Below are 12,567 nucleotides of genomic sequence, written 5' to 3'. Positions count from 1 at the left end.
GAGGCAGAAAAAGTCTAGAACAGTGAAAGCTAGAATTTCTCTGTGGTTGAATGAAATAAGCAAAAAAAATCCCTCCCTTTTACACTTTGGTAGTGCGTTGCATCGCTCTAATGAACGTGCCAATGAAATATTAATATTGTCTAGGTATAATAATTTGTGCACGAAATAACGGCAATTGGCCAATCAGAACTCAGTATTAAAAAGCTTTGCCCAGGAGTCCACACGTTTTCCACATTTTTCATGTAAAATGGTTCAGGTGCAACAAAAAAACAAAAAAAAAAACAAAACAAAGACAACATAAAACAAGAACCCCCTTCTCCCTGAACGTGAATTTGCAATTGTGAATACAATCCCCAAAGCCAAAATAAAACATTTATATAATTCTGTGATAGTTAACACCACCTCGACCCATTTTTACAGTAAATAAATGCCTTTCCCAGGTCCATCATGTCAAAATGCAATTGATACACATTTTACTACTTATGCCACTACAGCAGTTATTTTGCAGGCGTCTTTTGTCCTGTTGTCGAACTCTACCCCATGGTGGTGGGCGGAATTAGCTTACACAGCCTCTGCCCGATAAAAAATAGGCATTAAAAGCTCCATATTTGTAGGAATAGAGGGTGGGAAATATAAATAAAGTTCATTCATGTGCGTATAATCTTTCTGTAAAATGTGGCCTTGATCATTTTGTTTTGTTTTTTTCAGAAACAAATGAATGTAACAAGTCTGAAAATAAGACCTTGGTGATTTGTGGATGTGATACAACACTGAAAACCTCAATGTCAAAACTATTAATGAGGAAAAACACATCCATATTAACAAAGGAGTCTCGATCAGTGCGTGTGTTGAGTAACGTGGAGCTTCATGGTCATCTGATCAGTCTGGTAAAGCTTCCAGCTCTCAATCAGCTCTCAGAGGAGGAAGTGGTATGTCAGACTCTCTGCTGTATGTCTCTCTGTTATCCTGGAGTACATGTTTTCCTCCTCGTTATGCCTGATGCTCCACTGACTGATGAGAGCAAAGCAGAAATAGAGAAGATCCAGAAGATATTTGATTCCAGAGAACATTTCATACTGCTCTTCAATTCCAATCGCTCTGTTGAAGAACTTGTGAAGGAGTCCATAAAATCCAACTTAGAAACGCAGAGCTTAATCAACCTCTATGGTGATCAGTACAGAGTGATGGGGTTAAATGAGCATGAAATCTCCAGCCAGATCCCAGAACTGCTAGATTATATAGATAAAATGCAGACTGAACCATATTCACTTCAGATGTATGTGAAAGCCCAAGAGAACAGAGCCAGACATGAACTAGAGGAGCAACATAAGAAAGAACTGTGTGAAATGGAGAATAAAATCAAAGATTTACAGCAAAATGTTGAGTCAGAGGGTAGGTAAATTCTACTCTTAAAATCTATTTTACAAACTTATCACAGAGAGGTTTCCATTTGATTGAACAAATATATTAAGAAATAATATCTAAACAGATGTAGTAACAGATTATTTTTCTATTGTTTAAGGAAGCATAATTGTTAGAAGAAAAAAGATAATGAATTTGGTGCTGTGTGGAAGTGACGAAATCCTGAAGATGTCTATATCCAAACTTATAAGACAGAAGAAAGACATGCTTCATTACCGTCAGACCAATCTGGTGGAGCTTCCAGCTCTCAATCAGCTCTCAGAGAAAGAAGTGATTCATCAGACTCTCCGCTGTGTGTCTCTCTGTGATCCTGGAATTCATGTTTTCCTCTTCATTATTCCTGACGGTCTTCTTACAGATGGAGACAAAGCAGAAATGGAGGAGATTCAGAAGATATTCAGCTCAAGAATAAAAAAACACTTAATTGTCCTCAAAATCAAAGAGAAGAACAAGTTTAGTCAACTGATTAATAAAATCAATCCATTTAATTCCTCCGATACTGAGACTGGGACATATATCCAAACATTTGGAGATCATTTAATTGTTTTGGAGAACAGCTTACAGTTTCCAGATCTACTGCAGGAAGTGGAGAATATAGTGAAACAAAACAATGGAGGTTGCTATACGACAATCATGTACCTTCAGGCTCAAGTAGAACTGGAGAGAAACAAACACAAAGCTAAAATTGAGGAGCTGAGAAGATGCATGATGAAAACAAATGGTATGTGTTCAACAGTGTGCTTTGTATAGCCTCTCAGTATTACAGTTTCATTAATTATTTCATGAATCACTTTTGTTCAGTATGTTCATTTTAAAACTTTGCGACTATGTTGTAATTCCTTAAATATATCAAAAAGTGGAAGAATATACTGACACTAGTAACAATTTTACTAACAGCACAAAAAATGTGGCCCTGGAGCACAAAACCAGTTGAAATTGAGGTTTTTACAAAATCGGAGAGCTGAATAAATAAGCTTTCCTTTGATGTATAGTTTGTTAGTGTGACCCACCTTTAAGGGGCGGTCACACTAGACTTTGAACGTGCAAAGAATTTTGGACGCCGCTGCAGATATGGGCGGGAGCAGGTTATAATGGTTATCACAACATGGATTAATATGTGCTTGTACTGTGTCTTTTGTCAACAGCGTCTAAAGCATCTTTTTGTGTTGTACTCTGTCTCTCTCTCTATATAAATATACAGAGCCGGACAGTAACAGAGTACATTTACTTGAGTACAGTGCTTAAGTACAATTTTGAGGGATCTGTACTTTACTCGAGTATCATTTTTGGGGAGTATTCATGACATTTGAGAAGCAAATATAATAAATAAATATCCGCTACATTTCTATCCATAACCGCAAGTACCCGTTACTTCTTCAGCCCCGTCCACATGGAGACGAAGTTTACCCCAATCCAATCTTTTTTTCCTTGTCTCAAGAAATATCCGCGTCCACATGAAACAACAAAACGATGTAGTATACATGCCAGACCAGCATGTGGCGCTGTAATTCTGCCACAGAGATACACTTAAAACAGAGAAGAAGACATGGACTTGCTCATAAACCTTGCGTGTGGTACACAAATGAACATGGAACAATACATTTATTAATCTGTGTTACTGTTAGTTAATAAAAAGACAATCGTTCAGTGTTTGTTCATGTTTTTGTTGCTGTTACGTGACGCAGCGGTGTCTGATTAGGGGCGAAACGTGGGCTGATGACATCATCACTTCAGAAAATATATGGATTCACCGTCCAGACGAAAACGCAAAGGTGGTGTGAAACTCTGGGGCACGGTTTCAAAAAACATTGGTTTCACTCTTCCAAAACGGCGGATCCGTGTAGACAAAGTGCCTATCCGACAAAAAAATTATGCATATTCACAGAAACGTGTCTCCATGTGGATGAAAAATCTCGTAAACCCTCAATTCAGCCCCTTTCACACTGCACGTCTTACCCGCAAACTGACGGAACATTGCCGGGTCGCCTTCTGTGTGAAAGCAAACACATCGCGGGATTGATTCCTGCATTGAACCCGGGTCAGGGACCTAGTAACATTTCTGATATTACAACATTTTCTAATATTACACATTAATGTAAGCTGAGTATTTGCTTTGATTTTCTTGAGTATGCGGTGTGTTAAGCATAATTTAATTTAATTTAATTTAATTTAATTTAATTTAATTTAATTTAATTTAATTTAATTTAATTTAAGTTAGGCACATCAACCATAACTCCTTAAAAAACAGCCAGAAGCCTCGGATTTATGATTGATGATCAGCTGACTTTCTCAGACCACATTGCTAAAACTATCCGATCTTGCAGATTTGCTTTATTCAACATCAAGCAGATCAAGCCCTTTCTTTCGGAACATGCTGCACAACTCCTTGTTCAAGCTCTTGTTCTGTCCAGGATGGACTATTGCAATGCTCTCTTGGCAGGTCTTCCAGCCAATTCTATCAAACTTGTACATCTAATCCAGAACAAGACTAACACTAGCTCACACTATTCTTTTTTTTTATTCTGTTTTATTTGTATTTATTATATTATTTAAAAGCCCATGCTAAGTGTACTGTGTTAACCTAACTGAGACTTGTTATAGCACTTATATATCATTGCTCTTTTTGTTGTTTTTGATTGCTTCCACTGTCCTCATTTGTAAGTCGCTTTGGATAAAAGCGTCTGCTAAATGAATAAATGTAAATGTGTTAAACACAGTCAGGTTCTAATGTGGGTGCAAAAAATCCATTAAAACTCTAGCAGAGATTTGTCTGAGCGTTGCCATTGTGTTATTGCCTTGTGGGCAAGTGAGAAATTTTAAATAAAGCAACATGGTAAAGAGATGAAAATGACTTGATTTTGCTTTCAATTCATTTATATTCTACAAGGTTTTAACATTAACATTTTTCATAACTCCATGTAGGACGTTTCTGTACATAAATGTAAGCACTGTGGCAGTAGTAATACAATATTTAGAAAATGTACTCTTGTACTCTTGATATTCTTTTACTTTTAAAAACAAGTACATCAGTACTTTTACTTAAGTATAGATCTGAATGTAGTACTTTTATTTGTACTTGAGTAAAAATTAGCAAGAGGTATCTGTACTTTTACTCAATTAGTGAAGCTGTGTAATCTGTCCACCTCTGTAAATATATACACACTTAGTAATAAAAAAACATTCAAATGTACCATCTGTTCCCATTTCCATTGACACTGCAAATCATGCAGCTTCTTATTTATTATTTTTATAATCTTTTAAAGATGTATTATATAAAATAGGATGCTGCGCTACGTCTAAAACTAGTGCTTCTTTAATTTTTTTTAATTCTGTACAGAGAGTTCACGCAGTGATGTATCGATGTTGTACTGGTCCCAAGTCTTCACGTGATGCAAATTCACAGGTCAGAGTTCACCAAACTTGACCTTTGCAATGCAGCGAATGTGAAATTTTTCACATGAGCTTGCGTTTCCGGTCTGATGCATTCGTATGCATATGAATGGAAGTCAATGGAATGAAAAGTGCAGGGTGACCACCCCTTTAAAGTTGTCCAGATGAAGTCCTTAGCCATGTACTGTATATTACTTATCAAATAATGCGTTTTGATATATTTATGGTCGGAAATTTACAAAATAGCTTCATGGAACATGATCTTTACTAAATATCCTAATGATTTTTGGCACAAAAGACAAATGGATAATTTTGAACCATACAATGTATTGCTGGCTATTGGTACAAATACACCCCAGAGACTTAAGACTGCTTCCGTGCTCCAGGGTACCATATTACATAGGTACATAAGATATGTCTTATGTTGCAAACACCTTTGCCATAAGATTATATTTTTGGATATATCATATAACCACAGTTATTCAAAACCTAAAACTCTTCTTTCATGAGCTCCTGTGTTCATTTCTGTACAAGATTAAAAGTAATTGGAATGTTGATTTGAAGATTGGATTATATTGATTGGAGATTTACCCCCTTCGCAATTGATAAATTAACGGTAAACACAAAAGCAAGATTGAAACCAATTTTTTTTTTTTTTTACTGTAAGCAATTATGGTATCAATACATTATTACGCAGTACAAAAGAAAATAAATACACCAATCATGTGTAGTTGTGTAGATGTGGGTTTTTAGGTCTATTCTTCTAAAGCATGATTGGTTGGTGTTGGTGAGAGCAGATCTCTTATTTCTTATTGATTCTGCTGGGCTGTCTTACGGCAGTCCCAACGGGTCATTCAGTTTGCCGCCGGAGATCAAATGTCGATTGCAGCATCGTGGATGGGCTATTGACCTCTGCGGATAAAGATTCGGTGGGGCTGCTCACCTCGGGTGTTGTCACCACTGCCGAATTGGACCCAGAGATGACAGCCATGCTTGCCCGGGCATCTGTGAGCATCAGGATGGAGGTAAATACACCGCCCAGCCCTGAGTGCTCATGGTGTAGAGCGCGGCTCACAACCAGGTTTTGCTCTGGTTCCTTTCTTCCCGGATGTGCATGGGGAAGTGATGTAGCCATAGATGGCCCCTTTTTACGGCCAGAAGCCGCTTGTTTCCTTCCTCCGTTCTCACTTCCCTCAATGGCGGGGCAGCTAGGGGGTGCATCGACATTCCGCAAGAAAGGAAGAATAGTCACTGGGAGGAATAGTCTGCGTCTCCTGTCCAAGGCCTGTAAGCTGTCGGCCACTTTCGCTACCAAGGCTTACAGTGCTGCGGGCCATCTGCCTCTGCCCTGCATGCCATGGCTATCTTGCCAACTCACCAAGCCTAGGCTTTAACAAATGCACATGGGTAGAACCAACCCGAGGTTGATGCAGGAGCTGCATGCGGTGACTGACCTCGCCCTTCCGGATGACGGAAGTCACAACACAGTCCCTTGGGAAGGCGATGTCCACTCTGGTGCTCCAGTAGTCTCTGGTTCAGCCTGGTCGGTATGAGAGACATTGACAAATTGCACTTTCTCGATGCTACCATCTCCCAGGCTGTCCCGTACAGCGTTGCTGAGAATTCTTCGAGGCTGGCGCGTTGAGCCCCGTGCAGGAGAGCTGTGCCCCCCGTGTCACTTCCGGCTGCAAAGTCGGAGACAGTGCCACTCCTTCCCTCCGGCCGGGTGAAGAATCTTCAGTTTACATTTCTTTCTGTTCCGTCACTGGTCCAATGGCTGGCACCACCCACTTTTTCAATGAAAGAGCAGTTTCCCTTTCCTCTGAGTTGCAAGGCTTGTGGGTTGACGATGAGCGACACACTGCCTCCTCATCCTCACCTATGACGCCCCCTTTCGCCAGCGGTCAAGAGGTTGCAGCTCGGAGACGCAATGCCTCCCCCCAGGGGAGCTCAATCGTGCGGCCGATGCGCTCCCATAACAGCTCACTTTCCCCGGGGAAGGGTGACTCCATCCCCAAACGGTCCAGTTGATCTGGAGTCAATTCAGGGAAGCCCAGGTAGTCCTGTTTGCTTCCCACGAGTCCTCCCAATGCCAGCTGTACTATTCCCGGTCCCAGCCCCCCCGGGCACGGATGCACTTGCACACAGCTGGCCTCGGGCTCTATGCAAGAATGCATTTCCCCCAGCGAGCCTGCTCGCACAAATACTGTGCAAGGTCAGGGAGGACGAGGAACAGGTCCTGTTGGTTTCGCCTTACTGGCCGAACCGTACGTTGTTTTCGGAACTCTACGAGGCAGGCCTATGCTCTTAAGTGGAGTCCTTTCAGGAATTGGTGTTCTCACCAGGATGACCCCCGGAGATTCTCGGTCAGAGTCGTCCTTTCTTTCCTGCAAGAAGGTTGGAGCGTAGGCTGTCACCCTCCACCTTGAAAGTGTATTTGCACTATCATGTCTATCATGATGCAGTGGACGGCCGGTCCCTGGGGAGGCATGACATGATTGTTAGGTTCCTGAGGGGTGCCAGAAGGTTAAATCCTCCTAGGACACCCCTGATTCCCACCTGGGACCTCTCTATTGTTCTGGCTGGACTTCAGATGGTTCCCTTTGAGCTGCTGGATTCAGTCAAGCTTAAGTTCCTGTCTCTCAAGACAGCGCTCCTGGTCGTGCTCACTTCCATCAAGAGGGCCAGGGACCTCCAAATATTTTCGCTAAGTGTTCGGGCCGGCCTACTCTCATGTTGTCCTGAGACCCCGGCCTCGATACATGCCTAAGGTACCCACCACTCCCTTCCAAGACCAGGTGGTGAACCTGCAAGCACTGCCCCTGGAGGAGGCAGATCCAGCCTTGGTGTTGCTGTGTCCCATAAGAGCGCTTTGCATATACGTGGACCACACCCAGAGCTTCAGAAGTTCTGAGCAGCTCCTGGTCTGCTTTGGAGGTCAGCAGAAGGGGAAGGCTGTGTCCAAGCAGAGGTTGGCCCACTGGATAGTGGATGCCATTGCCTTGGCTTACCATTCCTGGGGGTCGGGGCCCACTCCACACCGAATGTGGCTTCCTCCTATGCGCTGGGGCATGGCGCCTCTCTGGAAGACATATGTCAAGGTGTGGGCTGGGCGAGACCTAATACATACGCGAGGTTTTACAACCTTCGTGTAGAGCAAGTTTCTTCCCGTGTGTTGGGTAACAGGTAATTGGAGGGAAGGGCTGGCTGGGTGTCACGCTTGCTGCGCCATTCCCCCTAACATGGGGATGCGAGCTCCGCCTTCTCCTGAGTTTCACGGTCGGCGTACCCTGGTGGAGCATCCTCCAACACCCTCCACCCTGTTAGCATGACTGGAGTTCCGGTCAGCCCCTGTACTGAGCTAGGTGCTCCTTCGGTACCAAGGTCAGTGAATTTGCAAAGGGGCTTTGGGAAGGTTACAACCTTAAGCGTAGCTTTTGTGATATGCCACGGCTTGTCGATAATTGCAGCGCCACAGGGTGGTGACGGTGTTCAGGTTGTGGCGTTTTCCATAGGACCGCATATGTCGTTCAATATAAAGTCTAAGTTCCCTCCATCAGGGAACGAGGATTATGTACGTACCCAAGATGTTTTAAGATTTAGATTAGATTTTTGTTTCTTGCATATAGAACTGTACTGTGTTTTGTAAAAAGTGTTTTATAATTTGGTGTGTGGCTTGGGTGTTTGAGTGTCAGGTTATTAGAAACTTTGTGACAAGTAAAGATTTTGTATTTAAACAAAAATCTGTAATTGTTTTGCTTGTGTTGTCATCAGGTGTACCACAAAATTCTGACAATGATGATGGTAATGAAGTGAGAATTGTGATGCTAGGAAGGACAGGTGTTGGGAAAAGTGCAACAGGAAACACCATACTGAGAAAAGAAGCTTTTAAATCAATACTGACTCCATCGTCGGTAACCAGAGAGTGTGACAAAGAGACCTCAGAGTTCAACAGAAGACGGATAACTGTGATCGACTCTCCAGGCCTGTTTGACACTGGAGTTGATAATGTTGAGAGCAGGAAAGAAATTGTGAAGTGCGTCTCAATGGCAGCTCCTGGACCACATGTGTTTCTGCTGGTGATTCAACTGGGACGATTCACTCAAGAAGAGAAAGATGCAGTGAAGATGATCCAGGAGACGTTTGGTGATCAATCCAGAATGTACACCATGGTGCTTTTCACAAGAGGAGATGATCTTAGAGGAACAACAATTCAAGATTTTATTGAAGCTAATGATAGCTTACAGAACCTCATCCATCAGTGTGGAAAGAGATACCATGTGTTCAATAACAAAGCAACTAAAGATCAGACACAGGTTTCTGAGCTGTTGGATAAGATTGACTGTATGGTGGCAGTGAATGGAGGGAGTTTCTACACCAGTGAGATGTTCCAGAAGGTAGAGAAGAACATCAGAGAAGAACAAGAGAGAATCATGAAAGAGAAAGAAGAAGAGATCAAGAGAAGAGAAGAACAACTGAGAGCCAAGTATGAAGCAGAAATTGAACAAATGAAGAAAGAAAATGAGAGAGAAAAACAAGAGATGCATAATAAACTGAAAAAAAATGAAAAGGTGTTTAAAAAGAAAGAAGAAGAGATCAAGAAAGAAACAAATGAGAATGTGCGAAAAGAACTTCAGAGAAAACTGGAGGAGCAGCAGCAGAAAGAATTTGAAGAGAATAAAAGAAAAGAAAAATCTTTAGCAGAACATCAGCAAAATTTAATAAAATATCTAGAAGAAAGACACGAGAAAGAAAAACAAAAACTCCAGGAGAAAATTCAGCGTGAAACAAGAGAACAAGCAGAGCATGAATACTGTGAAAAACTTAAGAAAGAATTGGATAAAGCTTTACAAGAAGCTGAGAAAAAATACAAGGCAGAGCAGGCTAAAGCTTTAAAAGAAGTTAAAGAAAAATATGAGTCCGAACAAGCTAAAGCTTTAAAAGAAGTAAAAGAAAAATATGAGGCAGAACAGGCTAAAGCTTTGCAAGAAGCTGAAGAAAAATACAAGACAGAACAGGCTACAGCTTTACAAGACGTTAAAGAAAAATATGAGGCAGAAGTGGGTAAACTTTTACAGGAGGTTAAACAAAAACATGAGACGGAAGTTAATAAAGCATTACAAGAAGCTAAAGAAAAACATGAGGCAGAAAAGGATAAAGCCTTACAACAAAATGAAGACAAATACACTGAAAAAGTGGCTACAATTTTACAACTGGCTAAAAGAAAACAAGATATAGAAGTGGCTAAAGCAATTCAAGAAGCTAAAGAAAAGCATGAGAAAGAAAAAGCTAATGTTTTAATAGCAGCTGAAGAAAAACACTACAGAGAAAGGAATAGAGTTTTACAAGAAACTGAAGAGAAATACACAAAAGAAAAATGTGAAGCTTTACATGAAGTTGAAGAAAAACACAAGAAAGAAAAGGCTGAAGCTGAAGCAAGTCTCCCTTATAGAGCAAAACGAGCTCGGGACTGGAGTCACAGAGTTCCTTTTGTTGGAGGAGCTTTTGGAGGTTTTTTAGGTACTTTTGAAGACATATTCAAATCATATGTTCTGTCAAGCTCAAAATGAAACTAAAAGGTGCATTAAAGTAAATTGGGACAAAGTAAATAGTGTTCAATCGTCCAGCTTACTATTCCCTACTGGCAGAGATCATCATTGACTGACAGCCAAAACACTGACCAAAACTTACCCTATCTGAAGCGGACCAGTTAAGATGTGTGTTTTTAAGATATGTACATTTTAAGATATGTGTACATTTAATTTTACTTCAGATGTTATCTGCAATTATTATGGTCTTTTGGGGCAGGATAAGCAATTTATTGAAATAAATTTCATGTAGGTGGGAGTGTCTGCTATACACTGACAAAACAGGTAACTAATCCAACAAAAAATATATATTTTTATGAACATAATTATGCAGGAAATATTAAACATAAATATCTGGCATATTATGCAGGAAATATTAAACATAAATATCTGGCATTAGTATCAGAAACTGATTTGAATATATAATGAATATTATACTACAATTTTATATTACTATGTTGCTCTACTGTATTGAAATTCAAAGCTTACCATGTCTTTAAGTCTGTACTGTATGGAGTCAGCTTTATTACTCTGAATAATTGGTCTCAAACTCAATTCCTCGAGGGCCACAGCCTTGCACAGTTTAACTCCAATCCTAATCAAAAACATCTGATCCAGCTAATCCAGCTCTTCAGGAACACTAGAAACCTCCAAGCAGGTGTGATTTGGAGCTCAGCTCTGCAGAGCTGTGGCCATCCAGGAACTGAGTTTGAGACCATGGCTCTGAATGATGTTACAATGGGTGTATTTTTCTTAATGTCCTGACTGAGCAGCATCTATTTCAGACATGCAAATTCTATGGCATTTTACTAGCATTACAGTTTCCATAGTGAAATCTGATATATGTTGAATTAATAATTAATTTAAACAACATTTAAATCATTTGCATCAGAACTTGTGCAATTAATGAAATTATTTTAAAAAATGTGCAGTTACAAATAAAAACCATATAACAACAAACTAACATAAACAGTTAATAAATGTACATCAACATAATGTTTTTTTGAAGTGCGCATTTACAATGTCTTTAAATACTGTATGAATAAATTTAGTCTCTGGTTTAAACACTCTGCTTGAAGGGGTGTGTTTGCATTGAGACTTCAATGGAAATACCCACTGCTGTGACTGGCTAACATCTTTGCAAAATAAGTATTACATGTGGAACAGTGTAAAGTGTTAACTATAGCGTTATATATTTAGATGTACCCTCAAACATGAAAGGTTTCAGCAGTGAGCAAATTAGAGTCTGTTTTATCTTATCATTGCATCTCTTTTTCTGCACTCTCACAAAATAATTTCATATTTAAATGGTACACATTATGTAAATAGAAATTTTATTATTTGCAATTTTGTGTTAATTGCATTAAATTATTTTAATTCGCTGAAGAGTTTTGAATGAATCACATGCATTAGAGAGTTAACTTTGACAGTTTAAATTCTACTACAAAAAGTTATTCAGTCTACAATATAAATTTGTATTTAGCTGCATGTGTTCATGTTATTATTCAGTTTTTCTGTGTTAATGCAAGCTTCTTCATTCTTTATTTTTCATTTTTTTAAGTTTTGTCGATGTCATCAATGTTTGCTCATGTTTTGCCAATTCACTGTTTGCTTACTAAAACTTCCAACGATGAACATCACATTCATTGTAATTCAAGCCATACACCAATGTTCAATTTGACACATTGATTTAAAACATTGATTAAGTGTTTGAATGATATTACCAATTTGATGTAGATGTACATTGCTAAATACTGAAAGACCTTGCTTTCAAATATCATTACAAACACAATGTATTCAACTCTGGTGGCTATCTTTTTGACTGAGATACAGCACAAGCTGTCACAGACTTACTCTGTCAAAAAAGTGTTTGTTTACTGAATTTACTAGGACTGCCCTCGACTACAGATATTTCCATTCAACCAGTAGTTGTTTATGTTAAGCGGTTGTCGACTTATCGCACATTTATATTAATAAAGCATAAATCATAGTGATGAGCATTTAACAGCCTATGTACAGTAGTGCACGAATAAGGTTTGCCACACAGCGCACTGGCATAAGTAATGATTATGAATGCACTAGGGGAAAAAAGCAAGGAGTAAGCATGGTTCCAGTTTACCTAATTAATGCAGCCTAAAAATCCTTTAACGGATTTGGATATTAAAAG

The 12,567-nt window shown here is 39.7% G+C and overlaps 1 protein-coding gene across 1 annotated transcript; it reads left to right on the top strand.

Annotated features, from left to right (window-relative positions):
- The first annotated feature begins 1,550 nt into the window (after positions 1-1,550).
- On the top strand, positions 1,551-10,601 carry LOC113075475 (nucleoporin GLE1-like). The gene is made up of 2 exons (XM_026248193.1): positions 1,551-2,143; positions 8,587-10,601. The coding sequence occupies exons 1-2, from the start codon at positions 1,552-1,554 to the stop codon at positions 10,380-10,382; spliced, it is 2,388 nt and encodes a 795-aa protein (XP_026103978.1). The 5' UTR covers position 1,551; the 3' UTR covers positions 10,383-10,601.
- Positions 10,602-12,567: the final 1,966 nt, after the last annotated feature.

The sequence above is a fragment of the Carassius auratus genome, unplaced genomic scaffold (assembly GCF_003368295.1).
Source record: "Carassius auratus strain Wakin unplaced genomic scaffold, ASM336829v1 scaf_tig00017072, whole genome shotgun sequence".
Lineage (NCBI taxonomy): Eukaryota > Metazoa > Chordata > Actinopteri > Cypriniformes > Cyprinidae > Carassius > Carassius auratus.
Note: the sequence above shows the minus strand (reverse complement) of the source record. Positions and strands in the feature narration are given on the sequence as shown.